At 37.3% G+C, this 19,813-nt stretch overlaps 1 protein-coding gene across 1 annotated transcript in view; it reads right to left on the bottom strand.

Annotated features, from left to right (window-relative positions):
* DCAF10 (DDB1 and CUL4 associated factor 10) overlaps window positions 1-17,588 on the bottom strand; it is a 41,902-nt gene extending 24,314 nt beyond the window's left edge. The window contains exons 1-2 of the mRNA XM_087822773.1: window positions 17,038-17,588; window positions 5,976-6,089 (exon numbers count right to left, since the gene is read on the bottom strand). Coding sequence (XP_087678899.1) covers window positions 5,976-6,089; window positions 17,038-17,588 — 665 coding nt within the window. The remainder of the gene's footprint in view (window positions 1-5,975; window positions 6,090-17,037) is intronic.
* Between the last annotated feature and the right edge of the window lie 2,225 nt (window positions 17,589-19,813).

The following is a 19,813-nucleotide window of genomic DNA, read 5'->3' as shown; positions in this document are numbered from 1 at the left end:
CTCCCGAATCCCATTCCCCTCCCTCCCTCTCCAGAGGGAACCACTATCCAAAATTTGCAAGTTACTCCCCATGCAAGTTTTTAAAACCGTGAATTCATAAGTATATAGCCATAAACAATTGATAATATTGTTTTGCATTCTATTCTGTAAATACTTAATGAGCACCCACTATGTGCTAGGTACCCACTATGTGCTAGGCATAGTTCTAGGTGCTGAGGATAAGGCAGAGAACAAACAGACAAATACATGCCCTCATCAAACTTGTGTCTATATATTTCAAACTTTATATAAATGGTATCACACTGTACAGTTCATTCTACAGTTTGCACTTCCAGCTCAACCCTGAATTTCTGACATGTATCTTAGATGCTGATTCTTCTAGTTCATTTATTTTAACTGATGTATAGTATTCCATTGTATAAGTATACCAGAGTTTATCTTCCTCTTGGAGATTTCCAATTTCTAATACTAATAATGCCATAATGAACCTTCTTAACATATCTCCTTGCTCACATGTGCTTTATTTTTAAAACTGATCTTCAGTTTTACCAGATGTTGCCAAATTGCTCTTCAAAATAATTTTACCATTGTATACTTCATCGATAATATCTAAGAGTTTCTATTTCTCAACATCTTTGCCAATACTTGGTATTTCTTCATTATTATTTTTATTTGCATTTACATAACTAGTAAGCTTGAAAATCTCTCCATATTTATTGCTCATTTTAGTTTTTCTTATGTAATTCTTTGCCTACTTTATTCCAGCATAATTGTCTTATGTATTCTGGAGACTACTCCACTTTTCGGTTATGGCATTGAAAACATCTTTTCCCACTAGCCCATAGCTTATCTTCTCATACCCTGATATCTTTGGTTATAATGAAGTTTTAAATTTTAACACAGTTGGCATTATTAATCCTTAATGGTTTATGCTTTTTGTGTCTTAAAGATCCTTTCTCATACCTAGAACATAAATATATTCTATATTTCTTCTAAAGCTTTTTTTGTTTTTTTTAATCCTTACCTGAGGATATTTTTTCCATTGCTTTTTAGAGAAAGTGGAAGGGAGGGAGGGGAAGAGAGAGAGTGAGAAACATCGACCACTGATGGCTACTGGTTGCCTCCTGACGGGGGAGGGAGCGAACAGGTGGGGAGGGGGTTGTGAACCTGCAACCCAGGTATGTGCAGAGGAACGGAATCCAGGACCCTTCGCTGTATAGGCCAACACACTAACCACTGAACACACTGCCCACAGCTCTTCTAAAGCTTTAAAGGTTTGCTTTCATTATTAGGTCTTTAATCTAACTGGCAGTTACTTTTAGTTATGGATGAGATTAAAATCTAATTTTATTTTATTTTTTTATATATATAACCAATTCTCTGTTTTCTATCCTTCCACCCCCACACTAATTTGTAATACCCTTGCTGTCATATGTCAAATTTCTGGAAGTTCTATTCCATTCCATTGGTCACTTAATCTGTCCCTGTCCTAAGACTATGTTTGATATCTGGAGGGGTGAATACTCCTACCATCTTAGTATTCTTCAAAACAGATATTCTTGGCACTTTGCTGTTCAATATGAATTTTAAAATCAAGTTATAAAGATTTGATATTTTTATTAAAACTGCACTAATGTATCAACTAATTTGGGAAGAATCAACTTCTTTATGATACTGAGTTTTCTCCTCCAAAGATCTGCATTTGTTTTTGGACCATATGGGTAGTGTGAATTTAGGCCCCACACATGCATGAAGGCTGGCTTGTAGTTAGAGATTCACAGAGATTTCTGACACCCCTCTACCCAATGCCACAGTTTAGATGAACAAGGTGATTTATTTTTAGGTCACCTCTATGCTAAAAGTATAAACCCTTTGCACCCTTCTGCAGAGCTGTCTACTGGTCTTCTCACCTTCAACTGGCTGCAGAATTAACTTGCCTGTCCTCTGTACTCCTCATACATGTTAAAACAGAAGCTCAAGGTCACCAGCATTTGACCAATGCCGCCATGGTAAAAGACAGCTTGAATACCTGTTTACTTCCTTGCATTCCTGCTTCCACTTCATTTTTGGCCCTAGGATTCCTTCCTTATCAGCTCAACTGTACATTTAAAAAATATATATATTTAGCCCTGGCTAGGTGGCTCAGTTGGTTGGAGAGACGTCCTGTACACCAAAAGGTTGTGGGTTCAATTCCCGATCAGGACACATACCTAGGTTGAGGGTTCGATCTCAGTCAGGCACATATAGGAGGCAACCAATCTGTTTCTCTCTCACATTGATGTTTCTTTCTCTCTCTCTCTCTCTGCAACTTTTCTAGTTTATCTTCTACAGTCTAATTTTTATTTGCTAGATTTACTAGTTTTGGATGAAACTATAGTAAAATCTCTCACTATGACTATAGACTTGTAATTCCTTATCATTCCATCTTTGCTTTGTATATTTCAAGTTGCATACAAGTTCATGATTATATATATCTTCCTGGTGGCTTTTCCTTTTTTTAATATGTACTGTTACATTTTATCCTTATTAAAGGCTTTGGTCTTCCATCTGTCCAATAATGATAACCTACATCAGTTTTCTTTTTCCATTTCTGGGCAGTCTTATTTTTGGTATCTCTATAAAGTATATAATTTTTTCTTCATTCAAATTGCTGCTTCTGTGTCTTTTAATAAAGATCAAGCCATTTATACCTACTGTGAACTACACATATATTTGGAACTATTTCTACTTCTTATTTTCTGTTTATTATCCCTTTTCTTTGCTTTATTTTTATTTATTTAACTTTTTAAAGCTTTCCTGTCTTCTACTGAACTGATCAGGTTTTCAGTATTTTCTTTTCCCCCTTTTTTGCTGGTTTGGAAGCTATAAACTGTATTTCTATTATTTTAGTTACTTTTAGTTTAGTTTTTACTGTATATATTTAATTATGCATTGTTCTGAGTCTGAAATTACTTTATATTTCTACTTCCTCCTGAACATGACAGAGACCTTATCATGCTATACCCTCCCACTGAATAAAACTCCCCAATACATACAATCAATTTTTTGTTACTCTCTAAAACTACATTGTCCAACTTGATAGCCATTAGCCACATGTGGTTTGAGTCCTTGATGTGTGGCCAGTCTGAAGTTGTACTCTAAGTGTAAAATATGCACAACATTTTGAGGATTTAGCATGAAAAAATATAAGTAAAATATCTCAATAAATTTTATATTGATTATGTGCTGAAACAATATTTTAGACATACTGGATTAAATAAAATATATTACTAAAATTTAATTTCAAATGTCTCTTTTTTCTTTTTTAATATAACTAGGAAATTTAAAATTACATTTGTGGCCAGAATTACAATTTTATTGGATAGTGCTAATCTAGAATTTAAATTTTGTAAATGCACCCCCTAAAAAAAACTAATTATCTTTCTGCTATTAATAATTAATAACACTTATCATTTCATCTAATTAAAATTCTTCATTCTAAAATAACAGTTTACCTGGATATGATATGGTATTGCCTTAGTATTTAAGATACTATTCCATTTTTCCTAGCATCAACTGTTGCTAATGAGAAACCTGTTAGTTTAATTATCATTCCTCTGTAGATCACCTGGCTTCTAACTTTGGTGGCTTTTAAGATTTTCTCTTTATCTTTGATATTCTAATTTCACCACAACCTGTCTGGATGTGGATTTTTCTTTCTTTAATCTACTTGACATTCTAGAGTTTACTCTTGATGGAAGGACTCAGGTCCTTCTTTAATGCTAAGAATTCTGTCTCTGCATCCCTCTGTCTTAAAAAATTAGTTCTCCACCAATCTCTGCATCTTCTTTTCTTGCAATTCTTTTATATAAGTTGGAGTCTCTCAATTAATCCTCTATGTCTTTTAACGACTCTTTCATTATTTGTATCTTTCTTCTGTGTTCTGGATGAATTTTTTTAGTACTATTTTCCAACCCATTAATTCTGTCATCAATGGTGTAAAGGGTAAATTTATCCCATCTACTGAGTTTTTATATACCAACTACAAAAAGTTCTAGTTGGTTCATTTCCACATTAAACTGTTGTTTCATCTCTTTTGTTTTGCAATTTTTGAGCTCTCTTTAAATGGAAAGTACCATTTATTTCTTTGAGCATCCTAAAAATGCTTTTAAGTTTCCTCTAATCAATGGAATACTATGCAGCCGTTAAAAAGAATAATATCATCCCATGGATACTAATATGGAATGATTTCGAAATATGTTATGAAGTGAAAAAGCCAAGGTACATTACAGTATGTGTAGAATGCTACCATTTATATAAAAGTGTATGTATGTGTGTGTGTGTATATGCTTGTACATGCACAAACTATCTCAGAAAAGATAGCAAGAAATTGGTAATAGTGGTTGCCTCTGGGGAGGGGAACTGGGTGGCTAGGGGACAGAGGTGGGAGATAGACTTACTTTTCACTGTTTACCCTTTTGTACCTTTGAATTTTGTACCACGTGCATGTATTACCTAGTCAAAAAAAAATAAATAAAATAATTTATTTTTTAAAATAAAGTCTTTGTTGGACTACTCCATAAAATTAATTTCATCCAGAGAAAATGTCTGTCTTAGTCACTGATTTTGATATTCAGTGATATTCATATTAGATGTCTTCATGAGTTTTGCAATTTGGGTTGTAGCTCATTTTGAGTAGGAGAGGTTTTTATTTATTTTTCCTTCTTTCTCTTCCTATTTAATGGTTTTATAGTTGCCCCCACTTGGATTTCTGGACCCCTAATCTACAACTAGACCTTACAATATTAAGGCCTCCAGTTTCATGATGATATTGGAGATATCACCTATATACATTCAATCACTGACTCAGTAATGGCTTCATCAATTCCTGGTCATGAGTCTGTGTTTTTATCAGATAAAACCTATAGCAGCAGGTAGTTAATAGCTTTTTCCTTTTTTCAGCCAAACCCCTGGCTTCATGTAGCAGTTCTGGTTTCTGCCTCACATGAAGCACTTTTAGCACTTTTGATTCCTGACAGAGGCCAAATGACTACATGTCAGTGCCAGACAAACGCAGTGGGCTTGTGGTTTAAACCCTGCTAGCAGTTTTGTGTCTGTGTTCAATTTCTGGCCCACAAAGATGTTTATTGTTGTTTGGCAGTTTGGATATATCTTTTGTGCTATTTAATCTTTTGTTCTATGTGTTTGTAGCATAGGGGTTACATTAAAACTCAGTATGTCATCTTGACTAGAAGTAATTTCCACATTTTTTTAATTAAAAGTAATCACTATAAAAATATCATCTCTTTAAAGTTTAGGAAATACAAAATTATTCATAACCCATCCAATCTAACTCATCCAGTTAGCACTTTAAAATATTTCCTTTTAATTTTTTTTCTTCTGCATCATGTCCCACTTGTACAATTTGTATCATGATTTTAACCTATATTACCCTAAGCATTTGTCTATGTTAATATGTAGTCTTTGTGACCATCATTTTAATGACTGCATATTAATCCACCAAGCTGTTCAACTGTTATCTGCTTCCCACATTACTGAGAATTTAAGAAGCTTCCAACAATGCTATTAAGAAGTTCTCTGTGCATATGTGCTTTTTCCCCAATAGTTTGAATTTTAGGGGTGGTGGTGAGACATGCTAAGTAACAGGACTGCCCTAATTCTACATGGATCATTAGCCTAAAGGCATTATAGGACTATTATAATACTGGCTGAGGTTGATAATGATAATCCTAATATATGAAGAGAAAAAGAAAATCATGTGGAAGTGAAAAATGCATTTCATTAAGATTCTGATCCAAAATAGTTAAGAGTAAGTTTTGGAATTAAAGGGACAAGTTTCACAAGGGGTAAGATTTACAATTCACAAATGTGTATCTCTAGCACTGCTGGACAGGGCATTACACATTTTCACGAATTTCCAAACACAGTGTTTTGGGTCACACTAATAAAATTCACTTTTTCACTATAATACTAACCTGATATTATTTACACAGTCTTCATGAGCTTCAGAAAGTGTTTTTATGTGCTTTGATGATATAGGGTCAAAAAGCAGAACTTCAGTCTGTTCACAAGCAACTGTCAGCACTGACCTGAAAGCAAATGACACATTTCTCTTGTTTAGTTTTCTAGCATTCTCTGGTTATTGGTACTCAAATATTTATACTTACACAAACTATAAGCGAATAACTTCTTTTTGCCCATGTTAGTACCAAATATTAAAAATACTGACACTACCCACTATTGACACTAGTAGGAAATGGTACTCTCATACATTATGGTAGAGTACAAACTGGTTTCGTTTATGTTTTGAGAGTACCAGTATCTATCAAAATTTTAAATGTGCATACCTTTTGACTCAGCAAATTTTTTCCGAGTATTTAATCAAGGGACATAATCATTCATAAATACAAAGAATATATGCTTCATTGTAAGGAGAAATTGAAAGAAACCTGAATGTATATGAAAGGAATGACTGATTTAGAAAAGAAAGGGATAGCTTGATATGGATATATGAAAGAACTCCAAAACATATTTTCAAATGAGAAAAGCTGGTTACAGAAAAACATGCATAAATGAGGCAACTTAGAGAAGACATCTTTTTTTTTTTTAATTTTTTTAAAAAAAATATAACTTTATTGATTTCAGGGAGAGGGAGAGAGAGAGATAGAAACATCAATGATGAGCGAGTCATTGATCGGCTGCCTCCTGCATGTCCCCAACTGGGGATCGAGCCTGCAACCCGGGCATGTGCTCTGACCGGGAATCGAACCCCGATCACCCGGATCCTAGGTCGATGCTCAACCGCTAAGCCATGCCTGGCTGGGCAGAAGACATCTTATACAACAAAATTATGTATTTCTTTATCAGTATCTATTAAAATGCATTGAAAAAGATCTAGTATATATTCTACCAGTTAGAAATAGTCAAACAATCTTTCTCTTATGGTTCTTTAGTATTATCTCTAGTTTCAACCCTTCCCTATTACAAAGTTATATTTTTATAAACCTTTTACAAGCCCCATTTTGATTTCTGAAAATCTACTGTCTTTGATTTTGATTAAGTCTAGTTTTCTGTGGGCACTGCTCTTTCAGATTCAGATCTAGCAAATGAAATCCTGAGTCTCTAAAACTGCAGGTCTTCCCAATTTATAGTTCCAATAACAAATGGAATTTTAAGCTGAAAGTGTATAAGACAGAAATTCAAATAGTCAAACTTTTGTATTCAGAAAAAACTTTTAAAATAAAGTTGGAGAAGGAAAATATATACTAAATTGAAACCTTTTCCTTATTTAGCAATCATAAAATTGTCCTTCAAAGGGTGTCTGCATAAACACTTTTTTGAGATAAGTAGACTTCAAAAATTTAATATATCTGAAGGACTTTTGTGCTACTTGATCATCATGAGTAAAAAATATTTCAACCCTAGCCAGTTTGGCTCAGAGGTTAGGGCATCGTTGGCCCTTGGACTGAAGGGTCCTGGGTTTGATTCCAGCCAAGGACACATACCTCAGTTGCAGGCTTGATCCTCAGCCCTGGTTGGGGACCATGCAGGAGGCAACAACTGATGTGTCTCTCTCACATCGATGTTTCTCTCTCTCCCTTCCACTCTCTCTGAAAAACAATGGAAAAAATATCCTCAGGTGAGGATTAAAAAAAGTAATTCAAATTGCCCTGGTCGGTGCAGCTCAGTGGATAGAGTGTCGGCTGGAGCACCAAAGGGTCTCGGGTTTGATTCCCAGCCAAGGGCACATACCTGGATTGCAGGTTCAATCTCCAGCCCCAGTCAGGGTGCAAGTAGGAGACAACCAATCAACGTGTCTCTTTCATGTCAAAGTTTTTCTCTCTCCTCTACCCCTCTCCCTCCCTCAGTGTTTCTCTCTCTCTCTGCCCCCCTCCCTACTTTCCACTCTCTCTAAAAATCAATGGAAAAAAATACCCTTGGGTAAAGATTAACAAAAATAAAAGAAAAAAATTCAAATTAATATCTATAATTTTAGACGATGTATAATAGCCATTTCTTTTTGTTAGTCAGAAAAGTCATGGAATGAACTTTTCTCCTTTTGTGCATAAAAGTAAATGAACAGCCCAGCTAGTTTGGCTCAGTGGTTGAGCATCAACCTATGATCCAGGAGATCGAGTTTCGATTCCTGGTTGGGCACATGCCTAGGGGTGTGCAGGGGGCAGCCAAGCAATGACTCTCTCATCATTGATATTTCTCTCTCTCTCTTTCTCCCTCTCCCTTCCTCTCTCTGAAATCAATAAAGATAAACATATATTTTTAAAAAGTAAATGAATCAATGACTCTGAGAATCTTAACCTTAAATACTGTAAATAAGAGATCTATAAAAGAGATAATCATTGTTTTGTTTTAATCAAATTACAATCTATTTTTGTACATGACGTGACTCGTAACTTTTTAAAATGTGTATCATTTGTCTCAAATATCAAAGCCTACACTTTTCTCATTGGTTTGAAATGCCATCTTTATCATATATGTTTTATTTTTGTACTCTATGTTCTATTTTATGCCAACACCATCATGCTATTTTAATTTCTAAAAGTATATTTGATATGTGGCAAGGAAAGATATCCTCATTGCTTAATAAACATTTTTCAGAGGGCTGATATTATGCTTTCTCTTCCAAGTCAATTTTAGATGTAGCATGTCAGGTCCTACTAAGACATATTATTGGCATTTTTATTGGGATATACTGACTTTAAAATTTTGGTAAAATTTATATCATACAATTTTGTATCACTCCATTAGTAATATGCATACTTTTCCACATATTCAAGATTTTCTTTATTAAAATATATCTTTATTGATTTCAGAGAGAGGAAGGGAGAGGGAGAGAGAGAGATAGAAATATCAATGATGAGAGAGTCATTGATCGGCTGCAGCCCGCAACCTGGGCATGTACCCTGACCGGGAATCGAACCCTGATCGCCTGGATCCTAGGTGGACGCTCAACCGCTGAGCCACGCCCGGGAGGCCACATATTCAAGATTTTCTTAGCAAGAGTATCTTAGCAATTCTTGGACTCTGAGCATCATTTTATCAAGTTATGCATATACACACACAAATCCAGATGGTTTTAGTAGGGGCTGTTATAACTATAAAAAAGTTTGCATAAAATTGACATTTTTACAATATGGAGTCTTCCAATCCACGAATATGGTTTATCTCCATTTACCAAGGAAATTCTCCATATAGACCATGCCTATCTTTTATTAGACTTATTCCTGGGTACTTGACTTTTTAATGCTTTTTTAAATGTTCTTTTTAAAATTGTGCTTTGTTGCTGGTGCACAGAAATGTATCTGATTATTAAAATATGTATCAATATTGCTATTTTAATACTTTATCTGTAGGTATTTTAGTTTTTCCTTGTCAATAATCATATCATCTACAAAAAATTGCTTTTATTTTTTAACACTTTTTTTCCTTGCAGCACTGGCTAGGACTTTCAGTACGATGTTAAATAGAAATGTTAATACAGCAGGCACTCTTGTCTTATTCCTGATCTTCAAGAATATATTCCTTGTTTCATCATTAAGTACAATGTTTGCTGTAGAGGTTTTTTTTTTGTAGTTGTTGCTACTAAATTCCTATTATTTGGATTAAGGAAGTTTTCCACAACAAATTTGCTAAGCTTCTTTTTTCATTAATATGTTAAATTGTATGAAACACTTTCTAACATTAATTGAAATTATCTTATATTTTTCCTTTAAGATGTTAATGTAGTAATTTACATTAATTTATTTTCTAGTGTCAAATCAACTTTTCATCTCTACCATATTGATTCATTTGGCTAAAATGGTGAGCTCACATCTCTGGCTTTCCTCTTTTTGCAGATCTTTGCCCTGCAACTTCTTCATTGTCTCAATTCTCTAAAGCCTTCCAAATAAGGTTTTTATATCTTACATTAAATACTTTATATTTTCTCTACTTTTAAAAATTATTCTCAGAGGGTTGGTCCAAACCATCTACTTTGCTACTTCTAGAAAGCTGTAATCTCTACCTTTTGCATCTGAAGTTATGCCCCCTTTTTCATTTTTAATACTGTTTATTTGGGCATTCTCTTGATCAACGAGTGTTTTTCAATTTTATTTATCTTTTCTTTTACATTTTTTTTTTTAATGTATAATTGCTGTTTAATTTTTTTTTTGTATTTCACAGTTTTATTTTCATCCTTGAGAAAGGGTGTTATTTCTAATTTTTATTTATTTTTAATCTTTATTGTTGAAAAGTATTACAGATATCCTCTTTTTTTCCCCTCCATTAATCCCCTCCACCCGTCAACCCCCCTCTCCGGCCTTCTCCTCACTATTGTATGTCCATAGGTTATGCATATATGCATATAAGTTCTTTGATTAGTCTCTCCCCACCTACTCCCCACCCGCATCTTCCCTCTGAAATTTGTCAGACTGCTCTATGGTTCTATGTCTCTGTATCTATTTTGTTCATCAGTTTATTTTGTTCATTGGATTCCACATATAAGTGAGATCATGTGATACTTGTCTTTCTCTGACTGGCTTATTTCACTTAGCATAATACTCTCTAAGTCTATCCATGCTGTCCCAAAGGGTAAGAGACCCCTCTTTTTTATGGCTGCATAGTATTCCGTGGTGTAAATGTACCACGGCTTTTTTATCCACTCACCTACTGATGGGCACTTAGGCTGTTTCCAGATATTTATCTTTCCAAAGACAATTTTTCTCTCAGTTGGGTATTGCTATTGAATTTTAAAATTTCACTAATTTGCCCTGGCTAGGTAGCTCAATTGGTTAGAGCACCATCCAATACACCAAGGTTTCAGGTTCAATCCACGGTCAGGGCACATACAAGAATCAACCAATGAATGCATAAATAAGAGGAACAACAAATCGACATTTCTCTCTCTCAAAAAAAAAAAAAAAAGTAAAATTTCACTAATTCTACTTTTTGTTATTGAATATCCTTCCTTCTTTCTTCAGATTTACTTTGCTATTATTTGTAGATAACCTCTTTTTCTTGATGTGGATATTTAGCTCATTAATTTTCCCTGTCTTCCTTTACAATTTATTAAAGACGATAATTTCCCTGTAAGTACTGTTTTACTTCTAAATATCCCCACAAGTTTAGAGACATGTGGTACTTCCATTACCATTTAGTTCTAAATATTTCTAATTTCCATTGTTATTTCTTCTTTGGCCCATGAGTTATTTATAAATGTTTCTTAACTTGAAAACACATGAGTTATTTTGTTTGTGTTCTCTGTTAATACTCACCTGAGGATATCCTTTCCATTGATTTTCAGAGAGAGTGGAAGAAAGGGGTGAGGAAGCGGGGACAAACAGAGAGAAACACTGATGTGAGAGAGACACATCAATTGGTTGCCTCCCACACGGGCCCTAACCAGGGCCAGAGATCAAATCTCCAACCCAGGTACCTGCCCTTGACCAGGGATCATCAACCCATGACCCTTCAGTCCCAGGGCCAACGCTCTAACCACTGAGCAACACCATCCAGGGCCACAGGAGGTTTTTTTAGTTATCTTATTATTATTCATTTATAGTAATCACAGTGTACTAAGAAACTGTACTCTATGATAATCTTTTGAAATATGTGGCCTTGGAAGTGAAAATTCTGTAAATTTTCCTTGTGTGTTTAAAAAAAAAAAGCATGCGGTAGCTACTGCATATAGTCAAGTGTGATATTAAAAAATGTTAAACATTTATTAGTAATATAAATTAACATATGAATAAAATTTAAAACATTTTCTTAATAAACCTATAGATTATTAAAATGCTTGTCAAATGATATTAGTTGTAACTCAAATTGTTCATCAAATTATTCTAGTAACTTCCAATCACTTACTAATTTTTGGAAATTGTATACAATCTTATTTGATCCAGATACTCTTGTCTGAACCACAAACATAAAAAAATTGCATAAAGCCCCTCCAAGAATTTTCACATTAAATAGGTAGTCATTACATAACTTATAGTCTTGATAAATAAATAAATCACTATTAACATCAACAGAATTGTTCATAGGGCTGAATCCTCTTTTTAACTTTTGCTGAAGTAACAGCAAGTATATTAAAATATTTTAGTCTTTATAATGCTTGCTGTTAATTTTGTGTATTCAATGTGTATTCAATTATTTAATAACTAAGTTACAAAAGTAACTTATTGATATATATTTAATTATATCAAACCTAATCCCTCAGCCCAGATGAGAGGCAATGTAATATGGCAGTTATGAGCATAAGCCAGGGTACAAACTCTTTGTATATGATCTTTTTGCTTTTCAGTTCCCTCAACTAAATGTGTCTGGCACAGAGATTTTTGTTGGCCATCATTTTCATTAATAAAATGAGCATTATTAATGCCCATGGTGGGCTGGCATTCAGTGGGTTTTGGCAAACTTACCCCACTAGATACTGGCGAAATTCAATAGGAATGATAAAATTAGGGATCTGCATTCCAGGAGTCTTTGATCCATAAACCATCCCCTTAGGCCTCATTCCTCTGCTATAGATTCTATCCTGCTATGGAAGTACACATTATGCCAAGAGTTAATATGTTTGGATGGTGCATGCACTAATACTATTACTCTCATCTGACCGCTCTGTTCATTTCTGTGCATCTCCCCAGAGGCTGCAGTTCTCACAGATGACCATGTGAAAGTGGAAGAGTGCTTGATAAAAGCAGGCAGCCCCACACTAGGAGAAGCCAAATGGTCACTGGATTTGTTTTGTGCGTGGGGGAAGAGTACCTGGCATGGGTGAAGAGCAATTAAAATGGATGATATAACTAGCTCTCTAGTGAGATGTCTGTTGGCAGCATGCTGTGCCAGTTCTGAACTCTTTAGTTACTATATAAAGGGTTATTCTGGGAGGTCTCATGGAAGGTGCTGAAGCATTAGGAGGGCACTCAATGGGCTTGGGACAGTAACTATTCAACTACTATGGACATATATCAATATTTTAACAACTGGTACAGCTGAACCAATGTGTACTAGCTGAATTATCAGGCCTGAATACAGCATTCTACATATGCCTTTTAGAGCAAGACTTTAAGTAGTGTTGTATCTTGTGTATCCCTTTTATGTTTGTATTTGTCTGGTTAAAGTATACTATGATGTGTGTGAAAATCATCCCCATGATAAACTTGTTTTCTCCTTGAAGTTAACAATTTTTTATATATATATTTTAAATCTAAAAGAATCATTCAAGTTCAGAACTGTTTTATCTTCCAGGCAGGCAGCCCCACACTAAGCTTTTTTTTTATTATGAAGTGACCTTACATTTCTAGTAATTTTTTCCTCCATTAAAGCCTCTTTTGTATGACATTAATATAGCTCACCAGCTTTCTTTTGTTTAAAACGTGTTTGAATATTTCTCTATCCTTCTGAACATTTAGTACTTCTGTATTTATTATAATTAGTAATATGTGGATTTATTTTTAGCCATTCTTTGTGCTTTTTATTATACCTTTTCTATTTTTTCTTTCCCTTTCTTATCTTCTTTTGAAATTTTTGTATTCCATATTTTTCCGTTACTAGTCTAGAAATATTCTTTCTTCTTTTTTGGTGGCTACCTTGCAAATATTAATATGCATACTAAACACATTAAAGCCTAAAGTTAATATATCATAATTCTCCCTAAAAAAAATAAGAAATTTAGAACATCCCTTCGTAACTTACATGCTATTGCTGTCTTCTATTTTAGTTCCATCTTTGTTAATCCCAAAGACAAAATTAGTTTTACATACATATTTTCCATTCTTTGTTCTTCATTACTTCTACCATCTCAGACCTTCCAACTGAAAACATCTTCTGTCTGAACTCAGAATTCCATTATTGAAGGTGTAGTGGCAAACTCAGGAAGCTTTGCTTGTGTAAATAAGTGTTTATTTCATCTTTGTTCTTAAGAACAAAGAACCTCTCTTTGTTGGATATAGACATCTAAATTGGCAGGGTTTTTCCAGCATACTGAAAATAATCACCATTGTCCTCTGATTTACACTACTATTGATGACTAATTGTCTTCATAGCTACTTCTTTGAAGGTCTTTTTCTCTAGCTTTTAAGATTTTGTATTTGTTGTTATACAGTTTCACTATATGTCTAGAGAGGATTCCTACTTGAGAGTGTTAGGCTTCTTAAATCATGACTTAGTGCTCTTTTCCAATTCTGGAAAGTTATCATCTCTTCAAATAGGTTTTTGCCCCATTATTCTACTCATTTTTTTTCAGGAACTGACAAAATATATGGTATGCTTTTTCTCTCTATTTACCATGTCACTAAACCTTCTTTGTATTTTCAATCTCTGTCTCTCTCATCTGCATTCTGGGTAATTTCTTCATTTCTATTTTCCAATACATAAATTCTCTCTTCAACAGTGCCTAATGTATTCTCACAGAGGAATTGTTTGAGAAAGTCACACATTTGATATTATTATATCAAATTTCCTTTTTCCAAAATGTCATCTCAGGAGGTAACATACTTATTTTGACAATATTGCTATTTCTTGAAACATTTTTTAACTTCTTTAGAAATTATCTCCTAATCCATATACCTTTCATTTATTCTTTTAGTGTCAAATTCTAATTTAGTCTCTATTAAATATATAATTTTAATTCTTACCTTCAGTGTCACCTCTCCTTCTCTGGACTGAGAAGTCCTTGTAAGTGACAGCAGTTTGTAAGCTGATTTAACTCATATATAACTGAAGGATATAAGAAATTATCTCATTTAACACAGATATGTCATTTTTTCTAAAAATTACTTTAATTAAGTCTTATAAAAATCTGGGGTATAGTGGTAGATGTAGTAAGATACTAAAAAATTAAAACACTGAACTATTTTCACCTATTAACTTGACACAGATGAAAAAGAAAGGCCATATGTAATGTTGGCAAGGGTATGAGGAGACGCGCACTTTCATATGTGTCTAACAGAACTGGGAACTGGTATAGTCTTCACAGAGAACAATTTAATAATAGGTATCCAAAATCTTCATAACTTTAATTCATTGCAGGGATTTATCATAAGGACATAAATCTAAAATATTTGGTTTATAGAGGTTTTATTTAATGAAAAATTTTATATGTTTTAGAAATAGATTAACATAGGTAATTCACTATATATTGCATGAAAAAAAGCAGGCTACAAAACAGTATGATTCCATGTTTATATTATAATAAACATACACAAAGAAAAAATTTCCTTGGATATCCAATTAATCTCTAGAATCATAGGTTTTGTTTAGCTTCTTTTTGTTCATTTATTGCCTAGGTTTTCTACATTAAGTATATATTAACTGGGTAATTAAAGGTTATTGAATTATTTTAAGTATCAGAGTACCTAACCACCTTTTACATAAATGTATCTACAGGAAAATGTAGTCCTGATTCAAACAAGAACTATTAGTAATATATTCCTCATTCTAATCTCACTGGCAATGGAATTTCTTCTTTGTAACTCATTCTATCCCTCTCACTTCCTACCTACAATCCCACCTCCAAAAAGAAGTGGCCACTTCTGAAGGCCTGCCAGAATAGGTAGGAGGTAGGGAGGAGAGGAGCTGGGATACAGAGAAGAGACGAACTAAATGTTTATGAGGAACAAACAAACTCATGGTATTTTGGAAGGAGCCTTAAGAATAGGGAAGGAGAGGAGAGAAGCAGTTCCATGAATAAACTTCAGCAAAATAGTTTCTCCTCTCACCAATTTTCCCTGTATTCAGGTGCACATTCATTGCTACAAGTTCCACCCAACTGCTATAAGGAGATCCCAGCACCAAATGTAATTAGGAAGAAGCATTTGCATCAATGAAATGGAAAAGGGTGTACCTGCTCACTGTGACTCCAGATTCTGTTGCTTTGCTCCTTCCTTAGAATATTTTACATTTTTCTTTAGCAAAATTTTTTGCTTTGTTAACCAATCATCTTTCAGCTTCTCTGACATGACATGCTGCCCCTCTAGCCACAGGGCCTTTGACATACCAGTTCCTCCATCTGAAATACTTCTATCCCCTCCCCAACCCTATCTTGACTAACTCATCTTTTACTCATTTCTCTGATCTTTGTTAAGTGTCATTTCCTCAGTAAACTTCAAACACCCTATTCTCAATTTGTAAATATACATTATGAATCATTTAGTACGGCTGTTAATAATTTGGTTGAACCAGTTGGTCCCAAGCTCAATGAAAGTGGTGCCATTAGCTGGTTTTGCATATCACTGCAACCTCTGCACCTGGAACATACAAGTGGTCAACAATTATCTGCTGAATGAGGGAATGGATGAGTAACTAAGCAAATGGCCAGGAATCAAGAAGCCTTGATTGCATAAGAGTTAAATTAACTATGTCGTCTCATGGTCGAACTGTGAGTAAATATTTTCCACTGACTGCTGTTAAACTTGTTTCTGAACTAGCAAAACAAGGTTTTAAAAAGATATATTTTGAAAATTGGCCCAAAGTAAATCACGGCCAAACATGAAATATTTAATCAGCCAGAAAAAGGCTGGACCCCCTTAACAGAAGCATGTAGTCTAGCCTGGGAACTTCACAAATGCCCTACATCACAGGACACCTCTCTGGCAGTGTCTTAGCACCTTACTGGAGCAAAGGAATTGCACACTTGCCCACTCAGCGCAAGTCAGCCACAGGGAACAGGGCATCTGCAAGCTTCCTACACTTGACACAGCTTAGGTGAGAAAAATGCAAGCCTAGGGTGGCATTTATCCAGTGTGCTTACTGAGCATCTACTGTGTGCGAGAGGACCCTAGCTCTGGACTGGCTCTGACAGACCTGCCGAGGTGGCTTTAGGCACCTGTACACTGAGCCTAGGCGTCCCGACGGTGAGCAAAGGAGTCCGGGGCGGCCTACCTCAAAGGGCGGGAGGGGGCCTCGGGCGGTAAGTGCCCAAGGCATGAAGGCCAGCGGCCCCAAACGGACTCGCACACCCCGGCCCGGGCCCAGCGAGCGAACCCTGGGCAGCCAAGCCAGGCGGAGGCGGGCACCCGCCCTCCGAAGGGCCGCGCTTACCCGTCGGGCGAGTACTCGAGGTTGAAGACGGCCCCGTGGGTGCGAGTGCTGAGGTACACCGAGTCCGCGGGATGGATGGAACCATAGAGGTTGGTCATGGTGCGGAAATTGTCCCGCGCCGGGTCCACGAACAGCCCGCGGCCCAGGCTGCGCTCTCTCAGCCACCCAAACAGCCGGGCACCAGGGCCGCCCGGGCTGGCGCTGAGGCCATGCCGACCCCGGCTCCCGGCGGGGCAGTCCGGCCCGGGTCGCCGGCGCGGCGGGGAGGGCTGTGACGGCTCTCCTTGGGCGGAAGCAGCAGAGGACTCCAGAGCTCCGGGCTGAACGAGCTCCCAGGTGCGCGCGGCCCGGCACAGCGAGGGGCTGCCAGGGCGTCGAGGGCTCCGGAAGGGCGACGGGGGAGGGGCTGCGTCAGCCCCGGGCTGTGGCGGCTCGAGCGGGGAAGGGAGCGGCCCGACGGCTGCCGCCTGCTCCCCGTGGGGTGCCGGCTCCTCAGTCCCAGCTCCGGCCATCCGGTCCCCTCCGGGGCTACCTGGCCCCAGGGGAAACATGACCAACGCCCCCGCCTCCGGGCCGCTGCCCCTCCGCTCCACAACTCAGCGCTCCCGCTCCCGCCGCCACTTCCGGCGCGCGGAGGCCTAAACCCGCCGGCTGGGAAACCGCGCCGCCCCTCGGCCATCATTCGCTGGGGACCGCGAAAGCGGGAACACCGGCCGGCCGCACTCGTTCGTGAGCGACTAGGTGTGTGTGAGTTCTGCCGCGGATGCCCAGGGCCGGGGCTGGCCGGGGCAATTAGCATCTGGGCTCCCTGTGCGACGAGTCTACAATTGTCAGTGACCATGACCGTGTGCCTGGGGATGAGTGGGCCTGACTAGTAAAGAGTCTGGGTATGGTCATTCCCCGCTTAGCACTGAGATTAGCGAGGGGAAGAAATTACCATGTATGTGTACATCGCACATAGTAAGTGACATAATATACTGCCTACTCAACCTGGGAGGCTAAGGACTCCGGGAACTTTTGCACTAAAAAGCCCTGGCCTGTACAAGAAAACGAGGCATATCGGTGCCCTGAATGTATCTACCCACTTCCCAGCTACTGCACAGTAGGCCAAGACTTTATCAAGGCCAGAGCCTTCCTTTCTGCAGGGAGGAGCATGTATATCCAGCCAGACGTTAGAGGGGAGCTAGAGAACTGAATCAAATCTACCTTACAAGCAGCAGAACCCAGGGTCAACCCTGTTTATATCTGCCAGGCAGGGAATGACAGATGCACCACTGCTGTTGACAAATACATGGGACTCTGCAGAACGGGGTTAACAGGAACTAGGTGTTTCTGGTGAAGAGGAGAGTCTTCAGTAAAGGAAAGCTTGAGGTACAAGGAGGGGTACATATAGGAACTGACAACTCTTCTGGGCCTTGATCAAGAGCTGTGTCCTAGAAAGCTCACATTTGGTGACTGAGGGGAAAATAGGGTGGATCTTTGTAGAAAGATCTGTTCTGTGAGAATAGATCTGAAGGATCTCTGAAGGACAGGAATGAAGTTCAGAGAGGGCTAAACATTCAGCAGATGCTCCCACCATAAAGTTAGTAGTTATTTAGCTCTCCTGTCTATGAGTTGATTGAAAAAAGGGTAAGAAGCAAGCCTCTTGAGTTCAGAGAAGATCAAGGCAGCCATTTCTCTGGAGATATTCCCCATGTTGTTCCCATAGAGCGGAAGGGGTAGAGGTCTGTCTTATGTCCCTTAAGACCCACAACTTCTGGCTTCAACAAATATTTAATAGAGGCCCTCTGCTTGACCCCCAAGTTATGGCCAATGGCTAAAACTTTAAGGTCTACAAAACTTTGACCATGATACATTCACTAATGTGAGCATTTATGTTTAAATTCTTTACTTGAATAAAGATATTAATATTCCTTCCATGGATTCTTTTGCTCTTAGTTTATGTATATAAATCAGCATGTAGTTAATTTGTAATTTTTATCAACTAGTGAGCTAAAAGTATTAAATATTCATTCAAATAGTACCTCTTTTGGGACACCTATCCTTACCCCTACCTCCTCCCACACAGAGGTAAGCACTTCATCATCTGTAATTTCAGGGCTGACACGCTGATCAGGCTGTTACACAAGCTGTAACACTTGGTATTTTTATGTAACTGACCAAGATCAGTTCTTACAATCTGACCAAAAAACAACAAAAGTTAACAACTCAGTTGGCCTCTTATTCAGTTGGCTTGAAAGTATGTTGCCAGATTTGGAGGGCAATTAGAGATAGTCTTTCTTAAACATCCTAAAAATCTAAAAATTCACATTGGAAGCAGATGCCTCAAAAAGATGAGCAGAGCCCTGGCCGTGTGGCTTAGTGTTCGAAACATAGTCCAGTACACCAAAAGGTTGCGTGTTTGATTCCTGGTCAGGGTGCATACAGGAGGCACCTGATGGATGTTTCTCGCTCACATGGCTCTCTCTCCCCCCCTAAAAATCAATACAAAACATATCCTCAGGTGAGGATAAAAAATAAAAAGATGGAAAAATAAAGTGTGCCCCAGAGAAAGTAGCAGTGAGGACTTAACAGCAGTTACTGACTTTCCCAAGCCATGTAGGAGGAGCTCAATTATGTATAAATGTGCACATGATATGTGTATATTTGTAGAAAAAAGTATAGGGAGAGACCTGCCAGCATAGCTCAACGGTTGAGCATTGATCTATGACCCAGGAGCTCGCGGTTCAATTCTGAATCAGGGCACATGCCAGGGTTGCGGGCTCATCTCCAGTAG

The sequence above is a fragment of the Miniopterus natalensis genome, chromosome 12, assembly GCF_054644295.1.
Source record: "Miniopterus natalensis isolate mMinNat1 chromosome 12, mMinNat1.hap1, whole genome shotgun sequence".
In the NCBI taxonomy this organism is placed as follows: domain Eukaryota; kingdom Metazoa; phylum Chordata; class Mammalia; order Chiroptera; family Miniopteridae; genus Miniopterus; species Miniopterus natalensis.
Note: the sequence above shows the minus strand (reverse complement) of the source record. Positions and strands in the feature narration are given on the sequence as shown.